This window comes from Mesoplodon mirus (assembly GCF_964341445.2).
Source record: "Mesoplodon mirus genome assembly, chromosome: 7".
NCBI classification, from domain to species: Eukaryota; Metazoa; Chordata; class Mammalia; order Artiodactyla; family Ziphiidae; genus Mesoplodon; species Mesoplodon mirus.
In genome coordinates, this window is record NC_138983.1 from 11,097,703 (window position 1) to 11,113,091 (window position 15,389).

The following is a 15,389-nucleotide window of genomic DNA, read 5'->3' on the forward strand; positions in this document are numbered from 1 at the left end:
GACAGGAGAGAGGGAAAAAGGAAAGAAAAAAAGGGAAAGGGAGAGAACAAACCTGGAGAGTGAGAAACACAGAGAGAAGAATGAGAGGAAGAGAAAGACAAAAACAGAGATGAAGAAGAGAGAAAGAGAGAGAGAGACGAAGCAATGACCATCTCAGGAGATGCTGAACTTCTCTTGGACATGTGTTCTGGGGAAACGCCTCTTACTAGCTGATTGCCTTAGACGATCAAGACCCAGGAGCTCAAGCCGTGGACCATTTCTGCCCATTTCTGAGGTTCCTAACTGTACAAGGTGTGTATCAGAAAGTACTTCTAGCTGCGTCTCATTCCCAGATGGAACACCGTCCCAGGATGCTGCTGCCTGAGCATTTAAGTTCAGTCTTGGCTCCCTCTTCAAAGGCACCGGCTGTCCTGGCACCACGGCCTCTGCTGCGGTGCCAGTGCATATGCAGGCAGCAGCACATGCCAAAGAGACCTCAAAACCCACCACATCTACCTGCCTCACTTCCACAAAGAGGGGCACATCAACACGGCCACAGTCAACAAACAGAAATCTTGTAAAATGCCAAAGAGTAGGATCTTAACACCTGAGATACAACGAAAACACAACTCAATATGCAGCTTCCGGCAGCCCTTTCTTCTGGTGAATAATTCACTTAAAAAAAAAAAAAAAAAAACCCCGATCACAGCTCTCCAAACTACAAAGAAATAAAACTTGAGTTCTCTACCCCTCAAATTAGTATTTTTGACAGTGGAGCGGGGATTTGACCCGCTACAAATATGGGTTGGCCAAAAAGTTCCTTTGGGTTTTTCCCATAAGATGTTACAGAAAACTCGAACGAACTTTTTGGCCAACCCAGTGTATTGGCTTTGATGCATCATAGTTTGAGAATGGAATTACTTGCTTAAAGATACAGAATAAACAAAACGAAACAAAAAACAAACAAACAGAAAAACCAAAAAGAAAGACACAGAATAAATTTTCAGTCTAATAATATCATCAGAGTGTAAATACAAATACAAGTAGCTACCCAAACATTTGTGAAGCATTTTCACAGCTGGCAAAACAATCCATAGCATTTCATTCAGACCATTATTGAAATGAAGAAACTAAGGTTAAAGAGGCCAGAGGTCACAGGGTTGGTGGTAGGGACAGCACTCAAATGGTGCTCTCCAGGGTCCGACTGGGGTGCCTTTTCCGTTAGAGGGGGACCCAGAAATTGCCACCTTACCCTTCCCTCTCTCTTCATCTCTCCCATCAAACACTGACTCCTCTTCCAACTCCTAGAGTGTCAGTGCATCACACCACATGTCCATGTCCATCACGTGACTGTCTTGCCAGGGCAATTACATTGTATAAAACAGGACTGAGAAAAAAGACTTTCTAGAATAACACGTCCTCGCCATTTTAAAATGAATTTTGACAACGGAACTGATCACCCTATTTTCAAGACGGCAGAGGCCTAAGGTTTTGCATGTTCAACGGATTGCATGTCTTAGAAAATAGCTCCTGGAATATTATTTCATCAAGTGAAGAGCATCCTGACCCAAAGCTGGGTCAGTGGTAGGGAGACGAGGTAGGAAGTTTTTAGGATGAGACTGTTGGACCCCAAGCTTAGAGTCGCTCCAGGCACTTGGAGACCAGATGGTAAACGGCTTATCTGGCCCGACAGACGGGAGCACTGGGCCTCGGGCTCCATCCTCAACCTGCCCGCAGAACTTTCCAGGTCAGGGTCCTCCACCCCCACCTCCAGTCATCCTCCACCCACGGCAGCTGCTCTCTTCCCTCTGTCCTCAACCACCTCACCATTTGGAGGTATTTCAGGGACTCTGATTTAGTAATCTAGTAATTTAGTCAGGTCAGAATAACCTCAGAATCCCTTCAGGACTTCAGGATGGGCAACTGGCCGATCACAGAGCTTTTCTTTTTTTTTAAACTTTGTGTCTGTGTTTTTTCTTGGAAGTGTTAGTTTTTCTCGAAGGTGACTTTCTGAGTATTTCATGGTAGCAAGTAGACATGCAATTCATTTCCTTTTGTGCATTTGCCAGACAACCAAATATCGGGGCAGGGGGACAGGGCTAGCAGGAAATCTGCCAGTGCTGAATCTAAAAGCTCAAGTGCTATTTGTCCGTGTGTTTGTTTGGGGTTGTTTTAAATAGACTGACATTACCCTGCACAATAATATATTAAGAACTAAACCCGATTTAACATATACCTGTCCCAGAAACAAGGCCCTTCACTGGATGTCTGTGAAGTCACCATCACTATCTCCTTTTTATGCACGAGAGCACTGCAGCTCAAAGAAATTGAGGAAGTCAGTCAAGCCCGTAACTGCAGAAAGAGGCAAAACCGAGGTTTGAACCAAGGCAACTGTTAAATCCAAACCTTGTCTCCTGAACCAGGTGAAGGTGCAAGAATCACCTACGGGAAGCTCGCTCTCTTCTCTCCCAGGTCCCGTGTGTATTCAGCCTGTGTCAGGTGAATGTGTGAGATCCACTCACCAGTTCTGTGAGACTGGCTCAATGGCCTTTGACTCACATCATGTGCCTTATTTCTTTGTTCTCCAACCAAGGCTCCCTGTAGAGAGCTTTGTACACAAGGAGTGCTCAAGCAACTCAGTCAAGTTGCTGACTGAGGGAACCAATCTGCAAGTTTTTTTTTTTTTATTGCCATGTTAAATTTGCAGCTAATACATCCCCAGTGCCCACTTATTGTTTGTTACTTTTTAAAATGTATTTTTCAATGATTTGTCAGTAATGGGGCAATCTAGATAGCACAGCTTAAGAAAATAAGTTAGAATCATACCAGGTTCACATTCTGGCTCCACCCCTCAGCAGTTTTTTTGACCTTGAACAAGCCACTTACCGTCTCTGAGCCCCAGTTCTCTCATCTGTGAAATGAGGATTATCATATTTCCCACTTCCTAGAGTTTGTGTGGGCATTAAATGAGATAAGATATGTCAAAGGCTTAACACAAAGTACACGCTCAATAAACGTCAGATGGTGATAAAGACAAAAACAGCCAGCAACTACTGCACATTTATTGTGTGCCAGGTACTACACTGAGCCTTTACAAGCAATGTCTCATTTAATCCTCACAGCAGTGCTAATGTTAACAAAATGTTCTGTGATGTCAGTAGCCACCCAAGGAAATCCAGGAAGGACAGCAAGTCAACCACTCTTCACATTGGGTGTCTGCATCATGGAACCAACTACAATTACCACAGTATATAGGCTGCCCTCTGTATCCTCAAGTTCTGCATCCATGGATTCAACCAACCCCGGATCGAAAATACTCAGGGGAAAAAAAAAAATTCCAGAATGTTCGAAAAAGCAAAACTCAAATTTACCACACTAGCAACTATTTAACATAGCATTTACATTGTATTTATAACTATTTACATAGCACTTACATTGTATTAGGTATCATAAGTAATCTAGAGATGATTTAAAGTATACAGGTGTGTGTAGATTATATGCAAATACTATACCATTTTATATGAGACTTGAGCATCCACAGACTTGGTATCCATGCAGGTCCTGGAACCAATTCCCCCCACCCCTGCAGATACCAAGGAAGGACTGTACTAATCACCATCATCTAACTAAAAGGAGGGAGTTATTTTCAAGGCATGGATGGCCTCTTCCCTCTGGACCTAATTAGCCAGTGGAATCTAATCCAGTGTAATGTAATGTAATGTAATCTAATCTAAAAGCAGAGAAAGTACTACTTTGGAGACTGGCAGGTGCCGTGGGGTAAGGTATAAGGCTTTGTCTCTTCTACCTAAAATGTCTCTGCCTCCCCTAAATTCCCATGTGCCTTGTACCTCTAAGTTAGGCATTAAATCTTACATATTTATTTATTGAAAACTTATTATATGTCACCTTTTTAAGGTGACAAAAGTAATGGGGTTGTAAGGGTCAAATAAATGATTCCTGCTTTGCACAATTCATATACTTTTACTTTTCTCCAAAAATAGCAAAATCCAAAACAGTCCTTGTATTAGAAGTTCTCAGTGAAGTCCTCTTTGATTTGTTTGCTTCTTTGCTTTGGAAAACAAACATTGACAAGAAGGGACAGAGAAAGGTCTCAGTCAGCCAAGCAACAGAAGTCAAGTCCCTCAAGGGGTTTTATCAAGACTGAGAGTAGTATTTCAACTCTCCTTTTATGAATGAAAAGAAACATATGATCTCAGAGTTATACTGACCGGTGAAAAGTAGTAGTCTTGGACAATCACCTCAAATCAATTAAGTGTATCTGGGCTTTGCATCACTCAAAGTAGGGTCAGGAAAATAAAAACCTATCTAGTTATTTTAACCGAAGTAATTGGGTGGTTTGGGTAGTTTTCCTCCCTCATAAAAGGACTTCTGAGCTTTTCTAGCTGCCTACTAGAAAATACAGGGAATTCTTGACACAGAGATCCAAGAGCTGAGAAGCCAAACAGAGGATGGTGAGGCACTCTGGAAATGAGCAACAGCAGGTTGGAGGGACGAAGAAGGAAGGCAGGGTCACCAGGGCCCCTCTGATGGCAGCCAGACGATGGTGGAGTCAACCGGCAGAACAGGACCATGGAGGAGGGTCTATGGAGTGAAAGTTGAGGCCGTGGAGGAGATGCGTCTGGGAGGAAAACCGTAGCTTCATCCCCCGACCTTGACTCTTCTGCAGTGCCTCCCCTGGGTCAAACACCCCAAAAGCCAGTTGGCAAGGGAACCTGGGCAATGAGTACCTTGCAATACAGAGCAGAGTACAGGGAGGGCAGGGAACGGACCTGAGGGTAAACAGGCAAATGACCGGCAAGGGCTTCCTGCCTGCCTATGGAAAGAGCCCAGAAACGCAGAACCTACCAGCCCACCTAGTCATCCAAAGATGCTACTTCAAGAACGAGTTGGAGAGTATTTAACCTGCTAGATTCAACTTAATGCCTAGATTTCCAAGTTACATCCACTTTGAGGATCTTCGTTTTAACAGACATCACAAGACTGATCATCTCTCAGTTCCGCTAACCAGCCACTGCTCCACCCGTCTTGTTCCCCTCAGACGCCTGGATCCCCATCACTATGCCAAGCACATGGTGTCCCTCAGTAGACGTTTGTTCAATGGATAAATGAATGTAAGTAACTCCAGGGGTAAGCTTGCTTCATACACCACTGCCAGATTGCCTCATATACCTTTCTTAAGCGCATCCAAGAAAGAAAACTTTATAATAGCATTTTCTGAAATCTATTCACTCATTTTGCTAACCGAAGTTACATGTCAGAAAGGGTTCTATGAAAAAAATAAGTGTTGAGATCGGTAAGTTAACCAGGTTTCTTTATTATAGGACTTCTTAGCATCTTTAATAAGTTCATGTGCATTTTCAATCTCCATGGGAGGCAAAGAGTATGAAGTGTTTCTCAAACATGTTTGATCACAGAAATCTTTCTGCATCTCATACTGCCATCCAAACAGCCATCCCCGCCTGCCCCTGCCCTTTCTTGTTAACAGAACTCTGATTTTGTTTGGGTACCAATATTGCCAGCCCCAGAGGATGAATCATGATCGGTTCTATGGCAATCCTGACAATCCTGCCCCTTTGCTAAGTTCTCACTTTCCTGGTCTCCATTCTAGAAAAGAGTGGCCATGACCATGTGATCCACTGCTGGCCAAAGGGCCACAGGGGAAGTCAGTGTGGAGGATTTGGGTAGTTTTCCTCCCTGATCCAAGGATTCCCGAACTTTTCTAGCTGCCTGCTCTCTCACTGCCTGTGATGCTGGCGTAGGATGATGGCATGTGGAGCTGTGACTCTGCTGGTTTTAAAACATGGCACAGATTCTTCAATCCCCTCATTGAGAGGTGGTGTCTATGTACTGCCCTCTTGAATCTGGCGGGCTTGTGACTGCTTCGACAACAGAGTACGATACAAGTGATGGGCTGTATGACTTCCGCAGCTACAATGCTTGTCTTGGAGCCCAAAGCCTCCTCCACCAAACCGATGACCGTGAGCTGGTCATGCTGAGGAGCCCGTGCCACGGAAAGAGGTCAAGTACAGGTGCTCCTTTGACTCACCCTACTTCAGGCACCAGATGCTTGAATTAAGAAGTCTCTGAGATTCCAGGGGCTTCCCTGGTGGTCCAGTGGCTAAGACTCTGTGTTCGCAGTGCAGGGGGCCCGGGTGTGATCCCTGGTCAGGGAACTAGATCCCACATGCCGCAACTAAGAGTTGGCATGTTGCAACTAAGAGTCTGCAACCTGCAACTAAAAGATCCCACATGCTGCAACTAAGACCCAGCACAGCCAAATAAATAGATAAACAAATATTAAAAAAAAAAAAAAGTCTCTGAGATTCCAAACTCTAGCTATTCAAGGCCCCAGAAACTATGCAGCAAAAATAACCCACCTCCGGGAGCTCCCTCGTGGCGCAGTGGTTAAGGGACTCGGCACTTTCACTACTGGGGCCCGTGTTCAATCTCTGGATGGGGAACTGAGAGATCCCACAAGTCACGAGGGCACAGCCCCCGCCCCCCCCAAAAAAAAAAACCACCTTCACTGGGCCCTGTCTGAATTCCTAATCCACAGAATCCATCAGTATTACAGAGCGGTTGCTTTACCCCACTAACTGGTAAGGTGATTTGTTACATAGCAGGCAGACTCCATCTCTCAATCCTGCCCTCTCAGGCAGGTTCTGTTTCCTCTAAAACTCTGCACTCCCTGCCGAATGAACAAAGAGACCAAGGAAAATACAGACAACTACAAATTAGACAAAAAAATCTAAGGTTTATCATTTACTAGACCCTGGCTTTTTAACAGCCAAGGAGGCCTAAACACCCAAGAGTCAACTCTTTTCTATAATAACTGGGAGGCTGGAGAAGCCATTTGAGTTTTACGGGGCAAAGCACATTTTGAAAACATCCTGATCTTGTGACTTCATCTGTACCTTGCAAATGCCTCTCTGACCAAGCTGTGATTCACACCATCAGTCCTCAGCAAATAACCAGGGGTGACCTACTTGCTGAAAGCAGTCCAAAAGGTACCTTTTGTCACAAGAGTGCATTCCCAAGAAATCTACACAGCTGTCAATGTATCCTGCAGGATGTACCGGGTGTATTCCTTAGACACATACAGAGGGAAACCTTTTCATTTCCCTAAATCCTTATTATCTGGAATGCACTTTAACCCACCTTCAAGGGTATTTCCAGACCACATTCTCTAAAGTAAACTTGGTGGTCTATTTATTCACAAATACACTGGAACAGAATGGTGATGAGAACTAAACTTTACTGAAGACAATACTTACTGTAGGTCAGGCACTGTGTGGGTACATCCGTATACTTTCTCATTTTATGTTTATAACCACCAGCAGGTAATACCTCTAGGCCTGTTTTAGAGGAAACTGGGGTTTAGAGCAGTTCAACAACTTTTCCAAAGCTATACCACTGTAACGGGCAGAGCTGAAATTTAGACCGGGATCCGTGGGGTGCCAGAGCTGCACAATCTCTTTCCATGATGGGCTCCCTCCCGCCTCTGCCCCACTCCAATACTGATCCTCTCTGTGCTCTATCTACATGAGTACAGAGGAAAGTAACATTTACCTAAGCCCCCTCTAAGCACTTTCTGAGTGCTGGCTCCTTTCATCCCCAACAAATCTGTCTGGTGAGTATTTTTCTCACCATTTCACAGCTAAACCCACAGAGACTTAGAGAAAAGTTAAGGCGTGTGCCCAAGATCACACAGTTAGTGGCAGGTAGGGGACTATGTCCAAAAAATCATGCTCTTTCCACCCCACCATGCTGTCCCCTTCTCCACCCTAAATATGACAGGGCTTTTTTATTTCCTAAATGATAGAAAAGCATTTAACTAAGAGAAAGCAATAAGAAAAGCAGCAGCCCTCGAGACCTTGTTAAGTCCCCCAAAATAACTACCATCCATCTGGCGCTGTTCTGTTCAGATGATGCTTTCCAGATGTACAACCTTCATGTGATCTCATGTGATCCTCACAACAGCCTTGAAAGGTAAGTACTGCCATTCCCAGTTTCCAGAGCAGGAATCAAAACCCACCTGGGTTAAGGAACCTGACCAAGGTTAACTGCTATTAAAGGCCTGAGGATAGACTCAGACCAGGTCTTGGAGGCCAAGGCCCACCATCTTCCCACCTCACAAGGAGTACTGCCTCTCGGGGCCCCTCTTACGGGTTCAGAAAAGAGGTAGGACACCGCTAATGGAGAAGAATCCTTATCCTAGGAAAGAAGTTAATGTAACTGGTTCTCTAAGGCAAGATCAGAGGGATGAGCTACAATGATGTCATGCATCTCCTTAAGTCCACCCCCAGCACTGAACAGAAAGAACTTTTCCTTCCACGGTCCACACCTAGAACAATACTGGACTCACAAAACTCAAGCATTGTTTGATCTCACTATGACTCCTCCACCAAAGAGATGGACCCACCCATGGAGAGGGTGGGGATCTGTGCAGTATTCACAGCCAACTTCCCAATCAGGTCAGCACACACTCAAGTTTGCTCTGAAACCCGCTTGTGACTCTCACAGATGAAGTGGCATAAGCCATCAAGTCCTAAAAGAACTAGAGGGTGGCTAGAGGGTGGCTTTTCCACACTCACAATCCAGATGACAGGAAGCACCCACATCTCCCCTGCAAAAAGAATATGACGCCTTTTTATATATGCAATAAAAAGCCTAAATAAAGAAACCATAATATGGTGGCAGAAACTTCAGTGCCGGAACTTCTTGTGGCTTGGTTTGGTTTTATTGAAACACACGTACGTCAGATGCCACATGGAATGTTTTACAAACACTAATCCATTTAATCCTCCTAATAGCCCTATGGGGAATTACATTATCAATCCCAATGTACAGATAAGGAAACCAAGCCTGTTAAGGAAACGTTCACAAGATCAACAGCTGTCAGAAGCAGGGCTAAGATTTGAACCCAAATTTCCCTGGCTTCAAAGGCTGTGTTTCTGTCCGTGATACACAACGTCCCCCACCCACCCACCCAAGCTTCCCATCATTGACTGTCTACCACAGCACCTTCCAACAGTACCCTCTACATCAAAGACTATGTGAATCTCTACACACAGGACACCCATGTTTGCCTCTGCTGAATTTCGAAAAAATATAAACTGGTGGTTTCTTGGTTTCTCAGTTATCACCAGAAAAGTCAAAGGGATTGAATTTTTGGAAACAACAATTCTGATCTACCCGAATCACAGGCCTAAAAATGCAATGAAATGCAATTTTTTTTCCCACACTTGTGGCTGGGCCCCCAGGGTTGGTTCTGTATTTAAACTATGTAATTCAGGCAAGAAAGGATATCATTAAAATGTTGTCATGTAGCATAAGACTTTAAAAGCATCTCTTTAATATATATAATTTACCTTCTCCTGACTTTCTCGATAAGATTAAAAATCCTCCCAAGTACTGAAGAAACTCTCCTTGTAACTTCTTGGTGTGTCCATTCCACCCCAGCAAAAGACTGACTTTCCTCTGCTACCCTTGAAAGATCTGGGGGTTTTTATTCTTTACTAAGGAAGTTGTGTTTCCTTATGTCCATTCAGAAAAAAAATACAGGAAGGACACCTACCTCAGAAAAGAACTCATCCATGAAAGCTGTGTTGTCAATAGCAATCTCGACCTCATCTGCATCATCATCCTGTGTCAGCTGCTTCTGTGAGAGACAAAAAGGAGGGTGAGACCAAAAGCACTGGAAATAACGCACAGCACTGAATGCTCACTAAAGACCAGGAGCTATATCTGCAGTGAACATTTTACATACATATCTCCTTTAAAACTCAGAACAGCTCTGTGATGTATCAAACTCCGATGTCACACTGTCTGAGTTTAAATCCTAGCTCCACACTTACTGATATTTTACAGGGAGATGAGGGGAAGAAGGGAGCAAGTTACTAAACTCGCTGTGCCTAGGTTTCCTTATCTGTAAAGTGCTAATAAGAACACCACTTATGTCATAGGTTCGTTTACAAAATAAATGAGGTAATGAATATAAAACACTTTGGCACAGTGCCTGGCATAGTGTAACTACTCAATAAATATTATGTTTTGGTGGTGGTGGTGGTGGTGGTATTGGTGATGTTACTATAACTCACTCCAGTTGGAGAACATAAAACAGAGAGGTTAAGTAACTTGGCCGAAGTCACACAGCTAAAATGTTGGAGACAGGCAGATTCTAGCCCATCCTTTGGATTTGGACCATATGTTCCTAAACTCTTCTCCACAATGTTCAGATGCATGACCTACCCTACCGGGGATCTGTATTAATACAGTCCCAATTCCTCCAAAGCACTAGCTTCAAATCATCACAGTAGGAGCAAACATTTTCCTGTTTTCAGAAACCACCTACTGCAAAGGAAACAGCACTGTGTGCTGTTCCCTGTCAGAGCTCATGTTTATGGGGAAAAGGAAGCTCTCTCGGCAGCCCCCAGGAACCCCCAGGGACCCCGGCTTTCTTAATCTCATTCAGCTACCTCTACAAAAGCACAAAACGGCTATCTAAAGGAAGTGCTTCCATTCCCACCCAGCTAAAGGGCCTCAGCGGCTTCTGCATTCTTCCCAGATGCTCCTCCCAGACGACTGCTGCATTACACACAGCCCACCTCTAAGCAAGGAAGAACTGGTTGTTGGGAGTGGAGGTGGGCAGGGGGTGAACCCCTTGACACCTGCTTCTCCACACCCTTCAGTGGCCTTTGGCCTCCTAAGCCAAGACGTGTCACTCTCAACATGGGAACTCCACCAGCAAGGAAAGCCACCAAGGACCTCTTTCCTTCCCCTGCTACCATCCCCCAGACCTGCTACAGCAGATGGAGTTACCGGGAATTCCCACTGAAATCTGGGACTCTCCAGCCATCCGGGGAGCCTCTTCTGACTGGATCCTCTGTAATCTCATTCTCTGGCTTGTCTGCAACCATCAGCAACCCAAGCTTAATAGCCACATTCAAAGGAACTGAATCTGAGGACACTGCCACAGCCCCTAACAATCACCTTCCTAAAACTTAGGACTGATCCCGTCCTTTTGCCACTTGAAGTCGTTCAGTGATAGTTCATCTCCCAGGACTGAAAGTCCCAAAGCCTAACAGAGCACATGGGGCCCTTTAAGATCCAGTCCCGCCCACATTTCTCCCTCTGTGATGCATCTCTGGACCAGGCGCTTGGAAACTCCTAGCACTTCCTGGACACACCATTCTTTCATATTGCTGAACTGTCACATAAGGACTTCTTCCTGAAATGCATTTGTCCAGCTGGCAAAATTTTATTGAGCCTTTAAGACTCAATCTCGAACAAACTTCTCCCTGATCTGACACTCCCCGACCCCCCATGCAAACTTGAAAACCTCCCTGAGCTCCCAGTGCATTTTGTGCCAACCTTCCACAGCATCAATCCCAGCCCTCTATTAATTATCCCTTCACTTATCTATCCTTCCCCACTGACTGTAAACTCCTGGAGGGTCAGGGTTGCCTTCGGTATCCACTGGAGAAGATACTTTGAGTGTGTGCCTGCCCAGAACACCTCCCTTTGTGAAGATAACCCCGACCTTCCCCACATGATTCTGGGAAGGTTATCAATCACCACCCAAGCTCTCTGAGGATTCTGAATTGTGAAATGAACAGAGCCAAGTTAACCTATAGCAGCACCCAACAGAGATACCTGCTTGGTGCCCAGGGCTACCCTTGTTTCTGTCCTCCCGAACCCACCCCTTGGCTTAGAGCTAGTTCTACAGACCTTCCCCAGTATTCTTTCAATGAGCCCAACAGTATTCTTGTAATGCTGTTTTTTATTCATTTAGCCAGAACCGGCTTCTGTCACTTGTAATTAAAATTACTTGTACTTGGGAATTCCCTGGAGGTCCAGTGGTTAGGATCGGCTCTTTCACTGCTGAGGGCCTGGGTTTGATCTCTGGTCGGGGAACTAAGATCCCACAAGCCATGGGGAGCGGCCAAAAAAAAATAAATTAGTAAAATAAAATTACTTGTACTTGTCTTTCATTAACTTATTCCGCATGTATACTGAGCACTTACCATACGCTATACATGTAACAGAAACTTAATCAATTCTAGTTGAATAAATAACCCCTACCAGAGACCAGCAGCCTGGATCCACCCAGCAGTTTCTAAAGTGTGAGATAAAATGCTCCTTTTATCAACTATCATCAATACTTGGGCCTCTCAGCAGCCTCCAGAGAGCTCCATCTCCCAAAAAGGATCTCGGAGATCCTCACTAGAAAATAGGAACCTGGTCTCCCCCCAGGAAGGTGAGTTAACAAGCATTTGTTGAGTTTCCTCTCTTTGGAGGTCTTGTAGTATCCCCACTGAGGGGATATATCCCATGTATGTGTGTGTGTAGACACACATGAGGGTGTCAACTCAGTTTTCTTCAGATAGGTACACGTGCTATGGAAATGGGATGAGGCTGCCATCGTGGGATGGACTAAGGGAAGGTTTTGGAAGCTGGGAACACCTGTGCCCTGAAGCATGGGACACAGGCCCCCCTAGCCCTCCATCATAACATGCATTTTGAGACCCCTGGAATTTGTACAGGGATTCCCCACCCAAGACGGCCACATGTTGGCTTTGAACAGGCTCTAACAGGGCAGCCTGGGCCACCTCCAGGGAGAGGACACGTGAACTGGGAAAAAAGAAGTCTTGGGTCACCCACAACTGAAGTCCAAAACCTGTTATTACCAATAACTGGCTGTGAGACCTCTGTCAAGTCCCTTACTGACCCGAGTTTACCTGTAAATGGTAATAACACCATATACTTTATGACTTTTACGAGGCTTGGAAGAGTTCACACGTGGAAAGCTTCTAGCACAGCACAGGGCACACAGCAGTGCCTAATAAGTGTCAGGTTCCCCATCACCTAGTTGTAAAGACGCGATGTCTAAAAGGGTGTGTTCTCCTCTGCGGAAAGTGCTCACACAAAGGCTTAGTCAAGAAGATCGATTCTGCAGCATCAGGACCACCAGGGTCCTATAACTGGCTTCACCTCATGCTGGTCACTGAGCCTTAAATACTGGGCTCAACATTTCTGAGCTTCAATTTCCTTATCTACAAAACAGGAACAAAAGTGTCCACCAGGGCTTTTGTGAGGATTAAATAAGATAATAATTTTAAGTTCCTTACACAATGAATAGCACATGATACCATCTCAATAAAACAACCATACATAAGATCCAGCAAAGTCATCTTCTCTATAGCTTTAATCTGGATCTAAGTACCCTTAAACAGCAAAGAAAAAAAAAAGATATAGAACTTTTAGAGCTGAATGCAACCCTACAGATTCGATCATCAAATTCTCTCACTTAAGAGTTGGGTAAACCAAGGCCCAAGACCAAATAATGAGCTACTGGAGCAGCCAGGAATAGAACCCAGGTTTCTTTTTTTTTCTTTTTTTTTTTTTTTGCGGTACATGGGCCTCTCACTGTTGTGGCCTCTCCCGTTGCGGAGCACAGGCTCCGGATGCGCAGGCTCAGCGGCCACGGCTCACAGGCCCAGCCGCTCTGCGGCATGTGGGATCTTCCCGGACCGGGGCACGAACCCGTGTCCCCTGCATCGGCAGGCGGACTCTCAACCACTGCGCCACCAGGGAAGCCCAAACCCAGGTTTCTTGATTCCCATCTTCCCGTGCAGAGTTTTTCCCACTGTAGTGTGCTGCCTCCAAAATATAAAATAACAATGGCAACTAAAGCAACAAAGTTTAGTCCAGATCAGAAAATTCCAGAAAGAGGCCGTCATCCCAGGTGATCTGAGTCGCGTGATGCTGGAACCAGGCTTCTCCGTAAGGGGATCTACCAGATCTACCAGAGGGCAAGGGTCCTTCCCCTCTGACACGTCCGTGCTCGTGCTCTTACAGACCAAGAGGCCTCAGGGACCCCAAGGGCAAGGAAATCACATGATGCACTTTATCTTCAGCCCACATGGCTGGGCACAGCCAAGAAGAGAACTCTGGCATCTTTATCAAAGCATCAAGGCATGTGATAATAGGACCGTCAGAGTAGCTGCAACATCAGCTGCAGTAAAAAACGTACATGAGAACCACAAGCCCCACCATCCACTTCCTCTCCCCCGACCTCCTGCTGCCTCTCCTGCCAAGAGATGGGAGATACCACCAATGACTCAGGCAGCACTGAGCTCGAATCTGGGCTCCATCCCCCGCCCCCCACCCCTCACATGCACCCCAAAACTCAGTGAGGACAGCCAGGGCTATGGCTCCCTCTCTGGACACAGTGGAAAGAGTTCAGGGGCCCAGGACTCAACTCAACCTGCAGTTCCTTTCACCCAACATCACTGCCTTTCCCTCAGCTGCCTTCTCTGTCATCCTTAGTCTGTTGACTGTGGGTCCCGCTTCATCAGCTCCTTTAATAAAAATAGTTGCTACCTGCAGAGCCCCTAGGAGGTGCTGGGTGGCCGGCACACTCTGGCTGCTTCACGTACGCTGTGTCAATGAACCCCTCCTAAATTCCGTCATTGAGAACCTGCAGGGCAGAGAAGTTCTCATCTATTCATGGCCTCCCAGCTACTGATGTGCAGAGTTGGGGCTCACGCTTCGGTGGTTGGTCCTGAGCCCTTGTTAATTGCACTGCACCCCACTCACAGCAGCCCAGCCCTGCAGAAAGCGGGGCTGAGAGAAAGGCGCTGGGGGCCTTGGGGACAGCACTTGTCTCCACTAAGCCTTGGTTTTCTCACCAAGTAAGGAGCTTAGCTTTCCAATGAGGCTTTGTGGAACCCCAGGAGACCTCCGGGGTGCCTCAGAAACCACGCCGGGGGGGGGGGACTTGCCTGGTGGCACAGTAGTTAAGAATCTACCTGCCAATGGAGGGGACACGGATTCGAACCCTGGTCCGGGAAGATCCCACATGCCGCGGAGCAACTAAGCCGTGCGCCACAACTACTGAGCCTGCACTCTTAGCCCGCGAGCCACAGCTACTGGAGCCCATGTGCTGCAACTACTGAAGCCCGTGCACCTAGAGCCCGTGCTCTGCAACAAGAGAAGGCACCGCAATGAGAAGCCCGTGCACCGCAATGAAGAGTAGCCCCTGCTCGCCGCAACTAGAGAAAGCCCACGCACAGCAAAGAAGACCCAGTGCAGCCATACATACATACATACATACATACATACATACATACATAAATGTATTAAAAAAAAAAAGAAGAAGAAGAAACCACTGGGGGAAGTCAAGCAGGTTGGCCCTCACCCCCTCTTCAATCTGCACAGCTTCATTTTCATCTGCTTTTTACACTGAGGTTGAACATAAGATTTCATTTTCAGAACAAGGCCTCTTACCAAGAGAGAAACAGGAAAGAAGGGAGGGAGGAAAACAGGAAGGGAGAAAGAAAGAAGCAAGCGTAGCTAGCTGGGAAACCACCGAAGTAAAGGAACGG

The 15,389-nt window shown here is 45.9% G+C and overlaps 1 protein-coding gene across 3 annotated transcripts in view; it reads right to left on the minus strand.

Annotated features, from left to right (window-relative positions):
- The window catches only part of STX3 (syntaxin 3), a 43,312-nt gene that overhangs the window by 16,743 nt on the left and 11,180 nt on the right, over window positions 1–15,389 (minus strand). For all 3 annotated transcript variants that reach the window (XM_082628444.1, XM_082628443.1, XM_082628442.1), the window contains exon 2: window positions 9,578–9,661. In XM_082628444.1, the coding sequence (XP_082484570.1) occupies window positions 9,578–9,661 (84 nt within the window). The remainder of the gene's footprint in view (window positions 1–9,577; window positions 9,662–15,389) is intronic.